We start from the raw sequence: 13,071 nt of genomic DNA on the forward strand, positions 1-13,071 counted from the left end.
TAGTTAGCAGGAAGATTCCCATCAGTCCTGTTGATATTGTTGTCAGTAGTTTGAATGAATAAAGATTCTAACAAGAGTCGCGTCATCGAATTCTTTTCCTTAGCTATTATGACAGCGTTTTCCCAATCGATGCGGTGACTGCGATTATCGGCGTGTTCAGCAAGGGCGTTCGATACTTTTTTCTTGTTGGAGACGTCCCTTTGGTGCTCTTTTAATCTTCTCGTGAACTTGCCCGTTTCACCGATGTAGCTGCAACTGCAGTCTGCGCATGGTATCTTGTATATGACACCGGGATAATTCTTGCTTTCAAGCTGATCCTTTACGTTAACAAGCTGATTTCTCAGCTTGTTGGATGGCATGTGGGCTATTCTGAGATCGTATCTTGAGAATGCGCGGCTAAGAGCTTCGCTGACGCCAGGAACATATGGGACGCCAGCGCGTTTCATGAGCGACTTGCCTTGAGACGGCTTTGGATGGAGGACCTGGGCTTCCATTTTGTCAATAAACTTCTTGGGGTACCCGTTCCTGGATAATTCGTGACGAATTTTCTTCAGTTCATTCTGCATTTCATGTTCACTTGAGCAGATCGGGCAAGACGTCGTAACCAAAATTCGCCGGTTTGTCGCATTTACGTGCAGAATAGCCGCCTTCAAGTGCCACATGTCCTTCAACCAGACGTGCAAAGTTGAGGGCCTTGTCCCAAAAAGTCTGCGCTTGAAGACACCGGTTGCATCAGCGTGGGGCCACAAGATAATTCGACAAGCCGAGAGGAAATTATTGGCAGCAAGGGTTCAAGAATGCCGACAGAAAATCAAGGATTTGGAAACGGAAACGTTCTTCGCAAGGCGCCAGCTAGAACACACCATTCTTCAGGACTTCCCGGACGTACAGCTTCATGCAAATTTCATGGCGACATTAAGAGACCGCCAGTGCAGGAAGTCGCAAGAAAGTAAGCTTGACGCTCTTAGGCCGAAGGAACCCACGCAAACCAGGGAAGTCATCCTCAACTTATCCTCCTACAAGCCTACTGAATCTGAAGCCGCTCTGCTGCACAAGGGCTTGAACTTCAACACTGGCGCGTCACCCAACCCAGCTAGAATAATCTGCGCCGTGGAACGCGCCGTCTCTCAACTTCCTTCCGAAGTAAGAGAAGAAGCTCGCACCCGCGCCATTGGTGTTCTTTCAAAGTGGCGGACGCGCAACCCTCAAGCCCGATTTTCACCTGCCGAAAAACAAGCCGTCAAGGGCCTCCGGAACAATGACTCCATTGCCATCCTTCCGGCAGATAAGGGAAATGCCATCGTGTTGCTCGACAGAAGTGACTACAATGAGAAAATGAAGGATTTGCTATCAGACGAGGATACGTACGTCGCGATCCAGAAAGACCCCACGGTCAACCTGCAAACAAAACTGCAGAAGCTCCTCCCCAAGGTTTTTATATTTGTTCCACCGCAGCAAAAGCATCTCTACCATCGCCTCTTGTGTACTAACGGGTCCGCACCTGCAATATACGGACTACCGAAAGTTCACAAGCCAGGCGTTCCACTACGGCCTATTGTAGACTTTACAAGGTCACCGCTGCACCGGTTATCAGGTTACCTACACCAAGTGCTGGGCCCGCTCACCGGCAAGACAGCGACGCACATTTCAAATTCTTCAGCCTTCGTGGAGAAAGTGCGCGACGTCTCCCTGGATGAAGACGACACTATGGTGTCATTTGACGTGAAGTCGCTCTTCACTTCAGTGCCTGTTGACCTGGCCGTAGCTACGTGCAGAGATGTCCTGCTGGCGGACGACACGCTCGCTGAGCGCACCCCTTTGGAAGTAGAAGACATTTGCGAGCTTTTAGACTTCTGTTTGAGCAACACCTACTTCACTTACAACAAACAGTTTTACAGGCAGATCAACGGAACTGCTATGGGTGCTTCCATTTCCGTTACTACCGCTAACTTGGTCATGGAAGTCATTGAACAGAAGGCCCTCACTGACTTCGCTCCCGCGCCCAAGGTTTTCGTCCGCTACGTAGACGACTGTTTTTGCATTGTGCGAAAGCCGGACGCTTCACGCCTCCTACGTCTTCTCAACTCGGCAGACACAGCCATACAATTTACCACAGAATACGAGTGCGACAACAGCCTTCCCTTCCTTGACGTCCTCGTGCGGCGAAGTGGAACGAGGCTCTCATTTGCGGTGCACAGGAAGGCGACTCATACCGGCCAGTACTTAAACTTCAATTCATGCCACCCGGCTTGCCATAAGCAATCCGTTGTCTCATCTCTCGTGACGCGGGCCACACGCATCTGCTCAAGTGAACATGAAATGCAGAATGAACTGAAGAAAATTCGTCACGAATTATCCAGGAACGGGTACCCCAAGAAGTTTATTGACAAAATGGAAGCCCAGGTCCTCCATCCAAAGCCGTCTCAAGGCAAGTCGCTCATGAAACGCGCTGGCGTCCCATATGTTCCTGGCGTCAGCGAAGCTCTTAGCCGCGCATTCTCAAGATACGATCTCAGAATAGCCCACATGCCATCCAACAAGCTGAGAAATCAGCTTGTTAACGTAAAGGATCAGCTTGAAAGCAAGAATTATCCCGGTGTCATATACAAGATACCATGCGCAGACTGCAGTTGCAGCTACATCGGTGAAACGGGCAAGTTCACGAGAAGATTAAAAGAGCACCAAAGGGACGTCTCCAACAAGAAAAAAGTATCGAACGCCCTTGCTGAACACGCCGATAATCGCAGTCACCGCATCGATTGGGAAAACACTGTCATAATAGCTAAGGAAAAGAATTCGATGACGCGACTCTTGTTAGAATCTTTATTCATTCAAACTACTGACAACAATATCAACAGGACTGATGGGAATCTTCCTGCTAACTACACCCGTTCCCTACGTCACATTTTGCCATAAAAACGACTTGCGGCTTTTGCCCGCTTTTAGTGTGATCAAGGAACCCGTACGGGTCCCGAAACGTCTCTGTGTGTTTTTTCACCTTGACTTGGTCAGTGGCCGTAATTTCTTCATCATCATGTTACCTGACCAGACGAACTTTCGTCGAACTCTTGACTACTGTTGAAATGTATCTCATGTTTTAATGTATATATTTTAATAAAATCCTCTACTCCTAGTTCCCAACGAAGAGCCAGGTCCTCCCTACAACCCCGACCACAACTCCTACAACTTGCAGTACGAGGTTGCGCCGCTAGGCCGCTGTGGGAGGACCTGTCCCGAGTAAGTGTGCCAATTGACGTCTGCCTACAACTATCGGTGTGGTTACTCTGGTATTTCTGTGTCTGTCTGTACTCTACTCTTGACACGAAGAATAGGCAGATTCTCACAAACAGCATGCAGCTTTCAAGTTTAGCTTTTTAGTCGGCAAGAGTGGAGCTGGAACTGTTCTGATCAGTGGCGTGGCCAGAAATTTCGTCCCGGGGGGTCTCACGTTGCAGCTCGGCCTCCTCCTAACGTAATTTGTGCAGGGATTAAATACATTAATAATAACTGCATCGCCAAAGATGCTTCAAACGAATTCTTGAACGCTGCGTACTGTCAAGACAAGTAAACAATGTATTTTTTTATAAAAGAATGTACTACCATGTTTAAAAAATTGCTCCCGAAATAACTGATATCAATGCTTCCATGTTTTCTGTCTGTTTAATACGTAAACAGAGTACCACAGGAACTTTACAACTGTACCAGTTTCAAACCAGCAAAGTTGGGCATGCTGCTGATTTAAAAAATGTAAAGGCTATAAAATGAACAAGTTGAACACAAATATTTTAAAGAAACTTTGTTAACCTCCCTGCCTTTCTCTTATTTGCATTTCTCTCTCTCTCTGTCATTCAAAAACCTTGCTTACATTTTTGTACATATGCAACGATCAGGGAAAATCTCAATGACGCTATCCTTTGTTACAATGTATTGCGCAGGAGCAGCTGTTGCCGGTCATGTATTGTGAGTAATTGGACCGAAATTATAGTCGCAACAGAGACCACACATATCAAAAGCAGGAGTTTCGCAAAATCTACGAGGGCGAGTCAAGTGAAAGTGAGCGAATGCGAATATATGACCAACGGGGTACTTTATTCAAAAGAAGTCTCCATGAGCATTTAGATAGTTGTCCCACTGACTAACGAGTCCTGTGATCCCCGTCTGATAAAACTCCTTGGGGTGCTGCTTCAAAAATTCTCTGACTTTTTCACGTCATCGTCCGACACGAATCTAATTCCCTTGAGTTGTTTGTTCAAATGGTCCAAAATGTGGAAGCTGCAAGGCTATAGATCTGGGCTGTATGGCGAATGTTGCAGCGTTTCCCAGTTAAACTTGGCCAGTTTTGTATTAAGCACATCACCGACGTGGGAACGGGCATTGTCATGGAACAAGATGACCCCATTCGTCAATTTTCCGCGGTATTTGTCTTTGATTGTGACATGCAGCCGACCCGACGTTTTACAATATCGGAAGCGATTGATAGTCTCTCCTCGTTTAGCAAATTCGATCAATAATGGCCCCTGACGATCGAAAAAAAAAGTAAACAACACCTTTCCGGCAGGAATGACCGCCTTTGCTTTCCTTGCGGTGTTGAATTTAAATATTTCCACCATAGGCTTTATCGTCGTGTTTCAGGCTCGTGGGAGTAGCACCAAGATTTTTTCCCAATCACAATTGCAGACAGGAAGTCGTCTGTGATACTGGATCAGATGAGTCAAGGCAGCGCCGAACCACTCAGTCTTCTGGCGGTGGTTCAAAATCTTGGGCATCCATTGCGTACACAAGAACCGATAACCGAGATGGTCATGGATTATGATGTGACCCGAACCGTGACGGATGTTCACACGCCCTGCCAATTCATCGTTGCTTATCCTCTGTTCTTGTCTAACCGGCCTTTGTAATTTTGTTGGGGATGATTCTACGGTGGCTTTGGCCCGGTCTTGGATCATCTTTGAAACTTTCACATCCTTCTTTGAACCGCTTCCTCCAACGCGTCGCAGTGGCCAATAAAATGCAATGTTCAACGTACACGGCCGCCATACGGCAACTAATTTCATTTTGGGAAACATCTTCAGCTGTCAAAAGCCTCACGACACTACGCTGTTCAATTTTTCGAGTGTCTATTATTTTATGCAACCATGCTCAACCCACTGTATGAGAGCATTAAAGAAATTTTATCGTCGCACCTTCGTGTCACTTTTGTAAATGAGAGATGCCCCTGTGCTGCGCGCATGCTGCGCACATAATGAACCGAACCATTATTCGGCGGGGTGACTTGGCTCACTTTAATTTCACTCACCCTCGTACCTTAGAAATGCGAAGATAGAATGGAATATACAAATGTGAAGATACAGCTTGATAAAGGTCGAGGGAGTGTCCCCGGAAACAAAGTTCACTGCACGTATACACAAAACTTCGCCACGAGATATCTAAATATACGCACAACTGTTCAATAAATCTACTAATTTAATAAAGAGTCACTCCATATAAGTCGTCGAACAAGGTAAATAAACATCTTGCGCAAACACAAAATTACAGATCACAGGCCCTTCCCCCTCCCCTCCCCCTGATGTATCGCCCGCGACAGGAGGCGGCACGCTTTCTCCTCGCTTTTCTCCTTTGCGCACACAAGACTGCGCCACCATCGTCGGCTCAGCCATGCCACCCCCCGCCCCCGTACGCTTTCACTCGCACATACAGCATGCGGCGGGCGGTCACGATGTTATTGACCTTGGATTTTATGCGGAACATGAGGCTGACGGCGACGGTAAGAATGCGCCTGGAGTGTCCAATAAATTCTATCGCAATATTATAGTAAGAATATCAGGCAGCTGAAGGGACCCGTGACCCATTACTTTCCGCAAAATAAGTAACAAAATTGAACTTTCCCCATGCGAGAATTTGCTGCGCCACAGCAATCTCTTTTTTTTTCTATGGTGGGGAAGAGGCACGGAAATGAAAAAAAAACGCTAGGAAAGCATTTTGGCCACAATGGAATGCCTACACTGGGCAGCTAATGTAGCTACCGAAAGAATATGGAAGAACACGTGAAACGCTTGGTGCACAGAGAACCATAGGCATACTGCTCGGTATCTTACAGCGGCGAGACAAAATTTTCCGTAGAGGTTGCGCTCAAGGGAATGTGCTGCAATCCGTCGAATCCCCGCAGTGCTGGCTATGAGCGACAATGCATTGTTTCTTTTTCTCGTCTGCTAGCCATAAAGCGTTCAAAACGCTGCCGGACGAAAATCCACTCGGCTAGAGAAAAACAAACGCGCATTGAAGTGCGCCGCGCGGTGGTCGGGGCAATAGGAGAAAAACGCATGCGCTCTGGCTGGTTCCGGCAGCCCGCGGGTAGCGAGAACGAAAAACAAAAATTGAAGCGGCTCAATATGTCCTCGCGTATAAAAGTCAAAATACAAAAATAAATAAGCTCGTACTGGTTGTGGTTTGCTGGTTGTAGTGTATCGACATGAATGCTTTGGCGAAGGTGAAGAAGAATGTTGATATTCTTTTCTGTGACATGACAGCACAAATGAACCACCACAGCGCTTCGTGTCATCAGACCTCGCTGTGTCATTTGTCAACTTGTCTGACAGTGTGTTGATTTGGCTTGTCTCGTGTGCTCCGGTGTACGACTTCAGAAACGTCAGTGCACATTTGGCGTCAAATGGTTATGACAACATCAAATCCGCGAAGTTCCGGAATTGAAAATCTAAAGCACGACTTTGGAAATGTCAATGCACCTTTCGCAACAAAAGTTTATGAAAACTTTACACCCATAATGTTTCAGAATTGAGGTCCTTGCGCTCCGTAGATTCCGCGGACTCCGCGAGACGCCGCGATGAGCCCGCTCGCCATCAAAACGCCCTTGAAAGTTTCTGCCTTGCTTTACGATATGCGACTCCCGGTGCATGGGAGTCGCCGCTGAATCCAGCCCGATTTCACAATGCTCGTGCTGAAATGTCTTTTCCAGCATTTAAAAGGACATTCTAGGCAAAATGCAGCACGATTTCCTGCGCCGGGGGTTGTTTCGGTCGGCGGCACATGACAGCACGAAAAAAAAATCGGAGGGGGCTGAAGCCGCCTAAGCAACCGCCCCCCCCCCCCCCCCTGGCTGCGCCCCTGGTCTTGATGATGCAAATTGTTGACAAAGAACATGCTTTCAGTAAAAAAAGCAAGTGTACGAATGGTTTGTTTAGTTTAACACGGTGGATATGATCATTGAAACTCAGTCCCGTTAGCATCGTCCTTGAAGTGCGCGAGACGAGAACAACATCAGGAGGGGGGAGGAGGAGGAGGAGGAGGAGGAGGAGAAACATTTATTTAAAAAAAATGAAAGGACAAGCAGGTGTCTTTCTGCTTGTGCGGGAGGCGCCCTTAGTCCAGGGCTCCTGCGGCTCTTGCTGTCTCCCGGGCCCGCCGCACCAGTTGCTGCTGGTTACGAGGGTCCGAACTAGTCAGCACGGCCTCCCACTGCTCGGGTGTGGGGTTGGGTATTTGCGGGGCCGCCTTCACGTTGGGGCACGCCCATGTGGTGTGATATAGGGAGGCGTAATCATTACAAAAAGGACATTTGTATGAATATAGTGTAGGGTGGATTGCGTGTAGTCTGCTTAAATGTGGGTATGTATTGGTTTGCAGTTGTCTCCATGTTACGGCGTCTTCACGTGAGAGGGTCTTGTGTGGAGGTGGGTATTATCGTCTGTTCAATCTGTGGTGTTGTAGTATGGCGTTGTATTGTAAAGGTACGGGCTCCATGGATGCGTCCGTATCCCTCTCTTGTGGCGCCCGGGTGGGATGAGCTCGGGCTACAGCGTGCGCACGCTGATTTCCACGGAGGGACTCATGTCCTGGAGTCCACACTATTTCAACGTCCGGGAATGCGGAGGCCTGTTTGAGGAGTTGGTGGGCGATTGAAGATATTCGACCTCTCGCGTAGCTACGGCAAGCTGCCTGGGAGTCGGTAATAATTGTGATTGGTCAGACTAGAGGTGATGGCCAAGGCGATGGCTGTCTCCTCCGCTACGAGGGCGCTGGCAGTGCGGACAGTCATCGAGACCACCTCTTGTAGGTTATAGTCGACAACGCTGGCCGCCATGGCTGCTTTATGGGGGTACTGCGCGGCATCTGTGTATAGTGTGGTGGGGAGACTGCCATATCTTGTCTGTAGAGCTTTTGCGCGAGCTTGGCGACGATCGGCATGATGTTCCGGGTGCATGCTTCTGGGGATAGGGGCTACCTTGATGTGCTCTCGCAAGTTGGGGGCCAGATGGATTGCTTGTTCGTGGCCTTTGCTGTGTGTGGGGTAGCCTAGGCGCGCTAGGACTGTTCTTCCTGTTGGTGTGAGGGCTAGTCGTTCTCGTTGGCTTGTGAGGTGGGCGTCTATAATTTCTCTTATAGTATTATGCACTCCTAGGGCTTCAAGCTTGAGTGTCGCTGTTCCCGGGGGTAGGCCGAGCGCTTGCTTGTAGGCTTTCCGAAGAAGTACGTCTAATTGATCTATCTCATTGGGAGTGAGGGGCAAGTACGGGGCAGCGTAGGCAATGCGGCTGATTATCAGGGCCTGGAGGAGCTGTATTATGTCGTCTTCTTTCAGTCCGTATTGTTTGGTGGTGATACGGCTGACCATTCGCATGATCTGGAAGGTGGTCTGCTTGAGACGTTGGATGGTGTATGCGCCTCCGCCGTCCTGTTGTATGTGGAGTCCGAGAATGCGGACGCGGTTTACTGTGGGTATTTCTTTGTCGTCGAGGATGAGTGTGATGTTTGGTAGTTCATTGAGTTTTCTTCGGGATTTCTGTCGAACGACTAATAGTTCTGACTTCTCGGGGGAGCACCGGAGACCACTTGATTTTGCATATTGCTGGACGACGTCGGTCGCTTGTTGAAGGACGTCTTGTTTCTCTCCTTCGGAACCAGCGGTGGTCCAGATAGTGATGTCATCGGCGTATATTGCATGCCTGATTCCTGGTATTGCGTTGAGTTTGTCAGGTAATTTCATCATAGCAATATTGAAAAGGGTGGGTGATAGAACAGCACCTTGTGGGGTTCCTGTGTTGCGGGTAGGTATCGTCGGGGTTCTGAGTGAGCCACTGCCTATTGTGGCCGTGCGGTTGCTTAGAAAGGCGCGTATATAATTGTAAGTATTACGACCACAGTTCGTGAGGCTTAGGTTTGTAAGGATGGTATGGTGAGCCACATTGTCGAAAGCGCCTTTGAGTTCGAGTGCTAAAATCACTCCGGTGTTGTGCGCTGAGACGTGTTCAAGGACTTCTTCCTTCAGCTGAAGAAGTATGTCGTGGGTAGAAAGGTAGGGCCGGAATCCGAACATTGTTTCGGGAAAAAGGTCGCTGGATTCTAGGTAAGGTTGAAGCCGATTGAGAATGACATGTTCCAGAAGCTTGCCTAGGCATGAAGTCAGTGAAATTGGTCTCATATTTTCTAAGCTGGAGAGTTTGCCTGGCTTCGGAATGAGTATGATGTCCGCGTGCTTCCAGTCTGCTGGTAGTGTACCCGCTTCCCAGTGATGATTAAAGAGGTCAGTAAGAGATTGAATGGTGCCATCATCCAGATTGCGCAGGAGCTTGTTATTTATTTTATCCTTGCCTGGGGTGGTGTTTCGTGTGAGTGCATGGAGTGCTTGTTGCACCTCAGTGATAGTGATCGGCTTGTCGAGGTCGTAATTGTCGCTCCCGCTGTAGGTTGGAGGTAGTCCTTGTGCGGGTTCGAAATCGCCTATGTACCGCGCCCGCAACTCCTCCAGGATTTCGTCATCAGAACCCGGATAGTTGTGGAGGATACGTTGGATTGTTTGCTGGCTAATTGCCTTGATTTGTGTGGAGTCAAGAAGATGACGTAGCAGCGACCATGTTTTGGCCGTGCTAAGATTACCCTGCAACTTGTTGCATAGTTGTCGCCAGTTGTGACGGGTGAGCTCCCCAGCATAAAATTCCGCGGTTGCCGTGAGTTTCGCTATACGTATTTTCAATTTACGATTATGTTTTTGGCGCTTCCATCTCCTAACAAGGCTTCGACGTGCTTCCCAGAGGTGAAGAAGGTGTGGGTCTACGGCCGGTATGTCTGTGGTGAGTGTGATCTGTTTTGAATGTCTGGCTACGTCTTGATGGAGCTCTCGTACCCACTGCTCGAGATCCGTAATACCCGTTGAGGAGTCATCCGCTCGATGTTTGCGAAAAGCTGTCCAATCTGTGAGTGTTGTCTTTTTTATCGGGTGGCGTGCATGCGTAACGTTCAATGTGGTGGCAAGTATGCAGTGGTCACTGCCCAGAGTTTCCTCCGTGTTGTGCCAGACTGCTTGCTGTATCCCTTTAGTGAGGGTGAGGTCAGGGCATGTATCTCGGGAGACGCTGTTTCCTAGACGTGTGGGGTATGCGGGGTCTGTGAGGATGGTGAGACGGTGCTGCTGTATCGCGCACTGGAGTGCAGTGCCTTTTGATGTGGCTGTCGTGTAGCCCCATGCCTGATGAGCAGCGTTGAAGTCGCCTACAATCAGCAGACTATTATTTTTGGCTAAGCCAATCGCTTTAGTGATCAAGTAGTCGAACTTGGCCTGCTTCTGCTTGGGTGGGCTGTATATATTCAGTATGAAAAGGCTCTTTCGGCCTCGTTGGAGCGGCAGGATCTCAATTAGGTTATGGTCGACGTCACTGCCGTCTATTGTGTGTTGTGTGGTTGTGAGCGTTTTAGCAGTAAGTGTGGCCACGCGGCTTTCAGGCGTGGTGGTATGTGTGTTGTAGCCAGCTTGAGTTGGGTGTGTGCCTGTTTCCTGTAGTGCGATTACGCTTGGTGTCGTTTTGGAGTTACTTATGTACTGTCTCAGTGATCCTTGCTTGCGTTTGTAGCTGCGGCAATTCCATTGCCAGATTATGAGTGGATTTTCGTTCCTGTGGTTGGTTTTGCTATTCGTCCTGGCTGACGGGTGGATCGGCAGGGTGTCCCTGCTCTGCTTCCTGTTGTACTAGTGTTCTGACTTTCTTGCGTCGCTGATCTTTTGCGAGCCGCGTTTCCTCAATAACACTTGCCAGTTGCTGGATGCTTTGTTGCATTGCTAGAAGCTGCCGTTGCAGTACATCAACTTTCTCCTCGACTTGTGCGATTTCTGTCGGTTTTGCTGATTCCGCGAGAATCATGGGTTCAGAATGCTCCGAAGATGAAGGCATTGAGGGTGCGGTTATTGGTGTGGAATGCTGAGTGTCAGTACGAGTCCCGTATAGTTCTGCAATCTGCGTGCGAAGTTTGTTGTTTTCTTCACGAAGGCGTTTGTTTTCTTCTCTGATTGCCTTTAGTTCAGCTAGAATTTGCAGTTGAACATCAGTATTGTGTATGGATGAAGAATTATGTGGGGTGGGGGGAATCCGTGATCTGATCAGGGAAGATCGATGCAGAACAATCGACCAACTCTAAGACTTAACCGGGGTGTCCTGGAACTGCATTCAGCGCATTTTACACGACGATATGGGAATGTGACGGGTGACCGCTAAGTTTGTGCCCACGTTTCTCACCGAAGAGCAAAGAGATCGGCGTGTGGAAGCCCACTGTGCAATGAAGGACGCAGTCACATTTTATTCGGGGTTTTTCAACAAAATTCTCACAGGCGACGGGTCATGGTGCTATAGGTACGATCCCGAAAGTAAACAAGAGAGAAGTAAATGGAAGTCGCCTGACTTACCTCGTCCAAGAAAAAAAAAACGCTCTTCAGGTTAAATTAAATTGGAAAACGATGCTGATCAGCTTTCTTGACATCAAAGGAACTGTACAATCACAATTCGTCCTTCAAAGCCGGACCGTCAACCAACAATTCTACTTTGAGGTGTTGAAATGGCTCCGCAGAATTGCGGCGGGACAACGTCTGGCCTTGTGGAATTTCGATGAGTGATTCCTTTGTCATGACAATGGTTTCGCGCATACAGCTGTCAGTGCTCGCCGGTCTTTCGTCTCAGCGCAGATTACCTTCATATCATATGTATCATATTGTATCATATTTCAATCATATATCATGTCATGTGTATCATATTCGCCAGAGTTCTTGTTCCGTCAGAAGAAAAGGAACTTGAAAGGGGTGCGTTTCGCCAATGTCGACGAAGTCAAACGCAATGTCACGGTGGCGCTAGCAGGTATAAAAGAGGTCGAATTTGCAAGGTGTGTCCGACGATGCAATGAACGTTTAGACAAGTGCATCATCCTAATGGAGACTACTTTGAGGGTGAATAAAGTTGTATTACATAAATAAATGTCCATGTTTTTTATCAGGAGATTCCGCTTATTTTTGGGTCTTCGTATTGTGTAGTTTACATAAGTGACATACTAAATGAAAAATGTAAGCTGCCTTGGAATTTTGGACATCTCCCTTCCTTTTACGTGCCAGAAATGATATAAAAAACGCACACTTAAACTTATGACATCATCACTAGCACTGATTTATTAACACCACTTGCCAATTTTCAGGTACTCAAGCACGCCCTATTCTGGTACAAAAGAATCACAGGCCTGCGAGGCACGTGCAGCACAGTCACAGCGCAAGCTGGAGAAGCGGTCCGTAGGAGCTCCATTTTAGGCAGCACGCACTACCGGGCCTTTAGGCGAAGTCTGTTTGCGTCGTTTTCAATATAACGATCTGAACTGCCCGCCCGGCGTCGACCGCAAGCTACACCTTGTGCTGCTCTCTGATCGGCGGTCTGCTGAGCCCGACGTCGACTCAGCAGTGGTTCGTACTTTGCGAGGAGGCGCCATAACGTGTTCGGAAGTGTGAACGCAGGTATAGAGACTACGCGGCGCACATGTCACATCCCTCGACCCGTGGCACGATGTGATGCTGTTGACGGTGATGACGATGATTTATAAGCATCCCATTCTAAACGGAGAAGTGACAAAGAGACACCTAGTTTGCTTGAATTAACCAGGTCCAACTCCATGCCACATGCAACTGCTACATGTCCGGACACCTTGTGGAAAACAACGCAATTTCGATGGAAATTTTCGACGTATCCATGCTACGTGGCGCACATATCACATCGTGTGTAAAGTCCCTTGATAATTCGAAAGTAACGACAC

At 48.3% G+C, this 13,071-nt stretch overlaps 1 protein-coding gene across 1 annotated transcript; it reads left to right on the top strand.

The window, feature by feature from the left end:
- Positions 1 to 660: 660 nt before the first annotated feature.
- LOC135901792 (uncharacterized) lies at positions 661 to 12,574 on the top strand. Its single transcript, XM_065431642.1, has 3 exons — positions 661 to 2,215; positions 3,135 to 3,237; positions 12,466 to 12,574. The coding sequence occupies exons 1-3, from the start codon at positions 661 to 663 to the stop codon at positions 12,572 to 12,574; spliced, it is 1,767 nt and encodes a 588-aa protein (XP_065287714.1).
- The last annotated feature ends 497 nt before the right edge of the window (positions 12,575 to 13,071 follow it).

This window comes from Dermacentor albipictus, chromosome 2, assembly GCF_038994185.2.
Source record: "Dermacentor albipictus isolate Rhodes 1998 colony chromosome 2, USDA_Dalb.pri_finalv2, whole genome shotgun sequence".
NCBI classification, from domain to species: Eukaryota; Metazoa; Arthropoda; class Arachnida; order Ixodida; family Ixodidae; genus Dermacentor; species Dermacentor albipictus.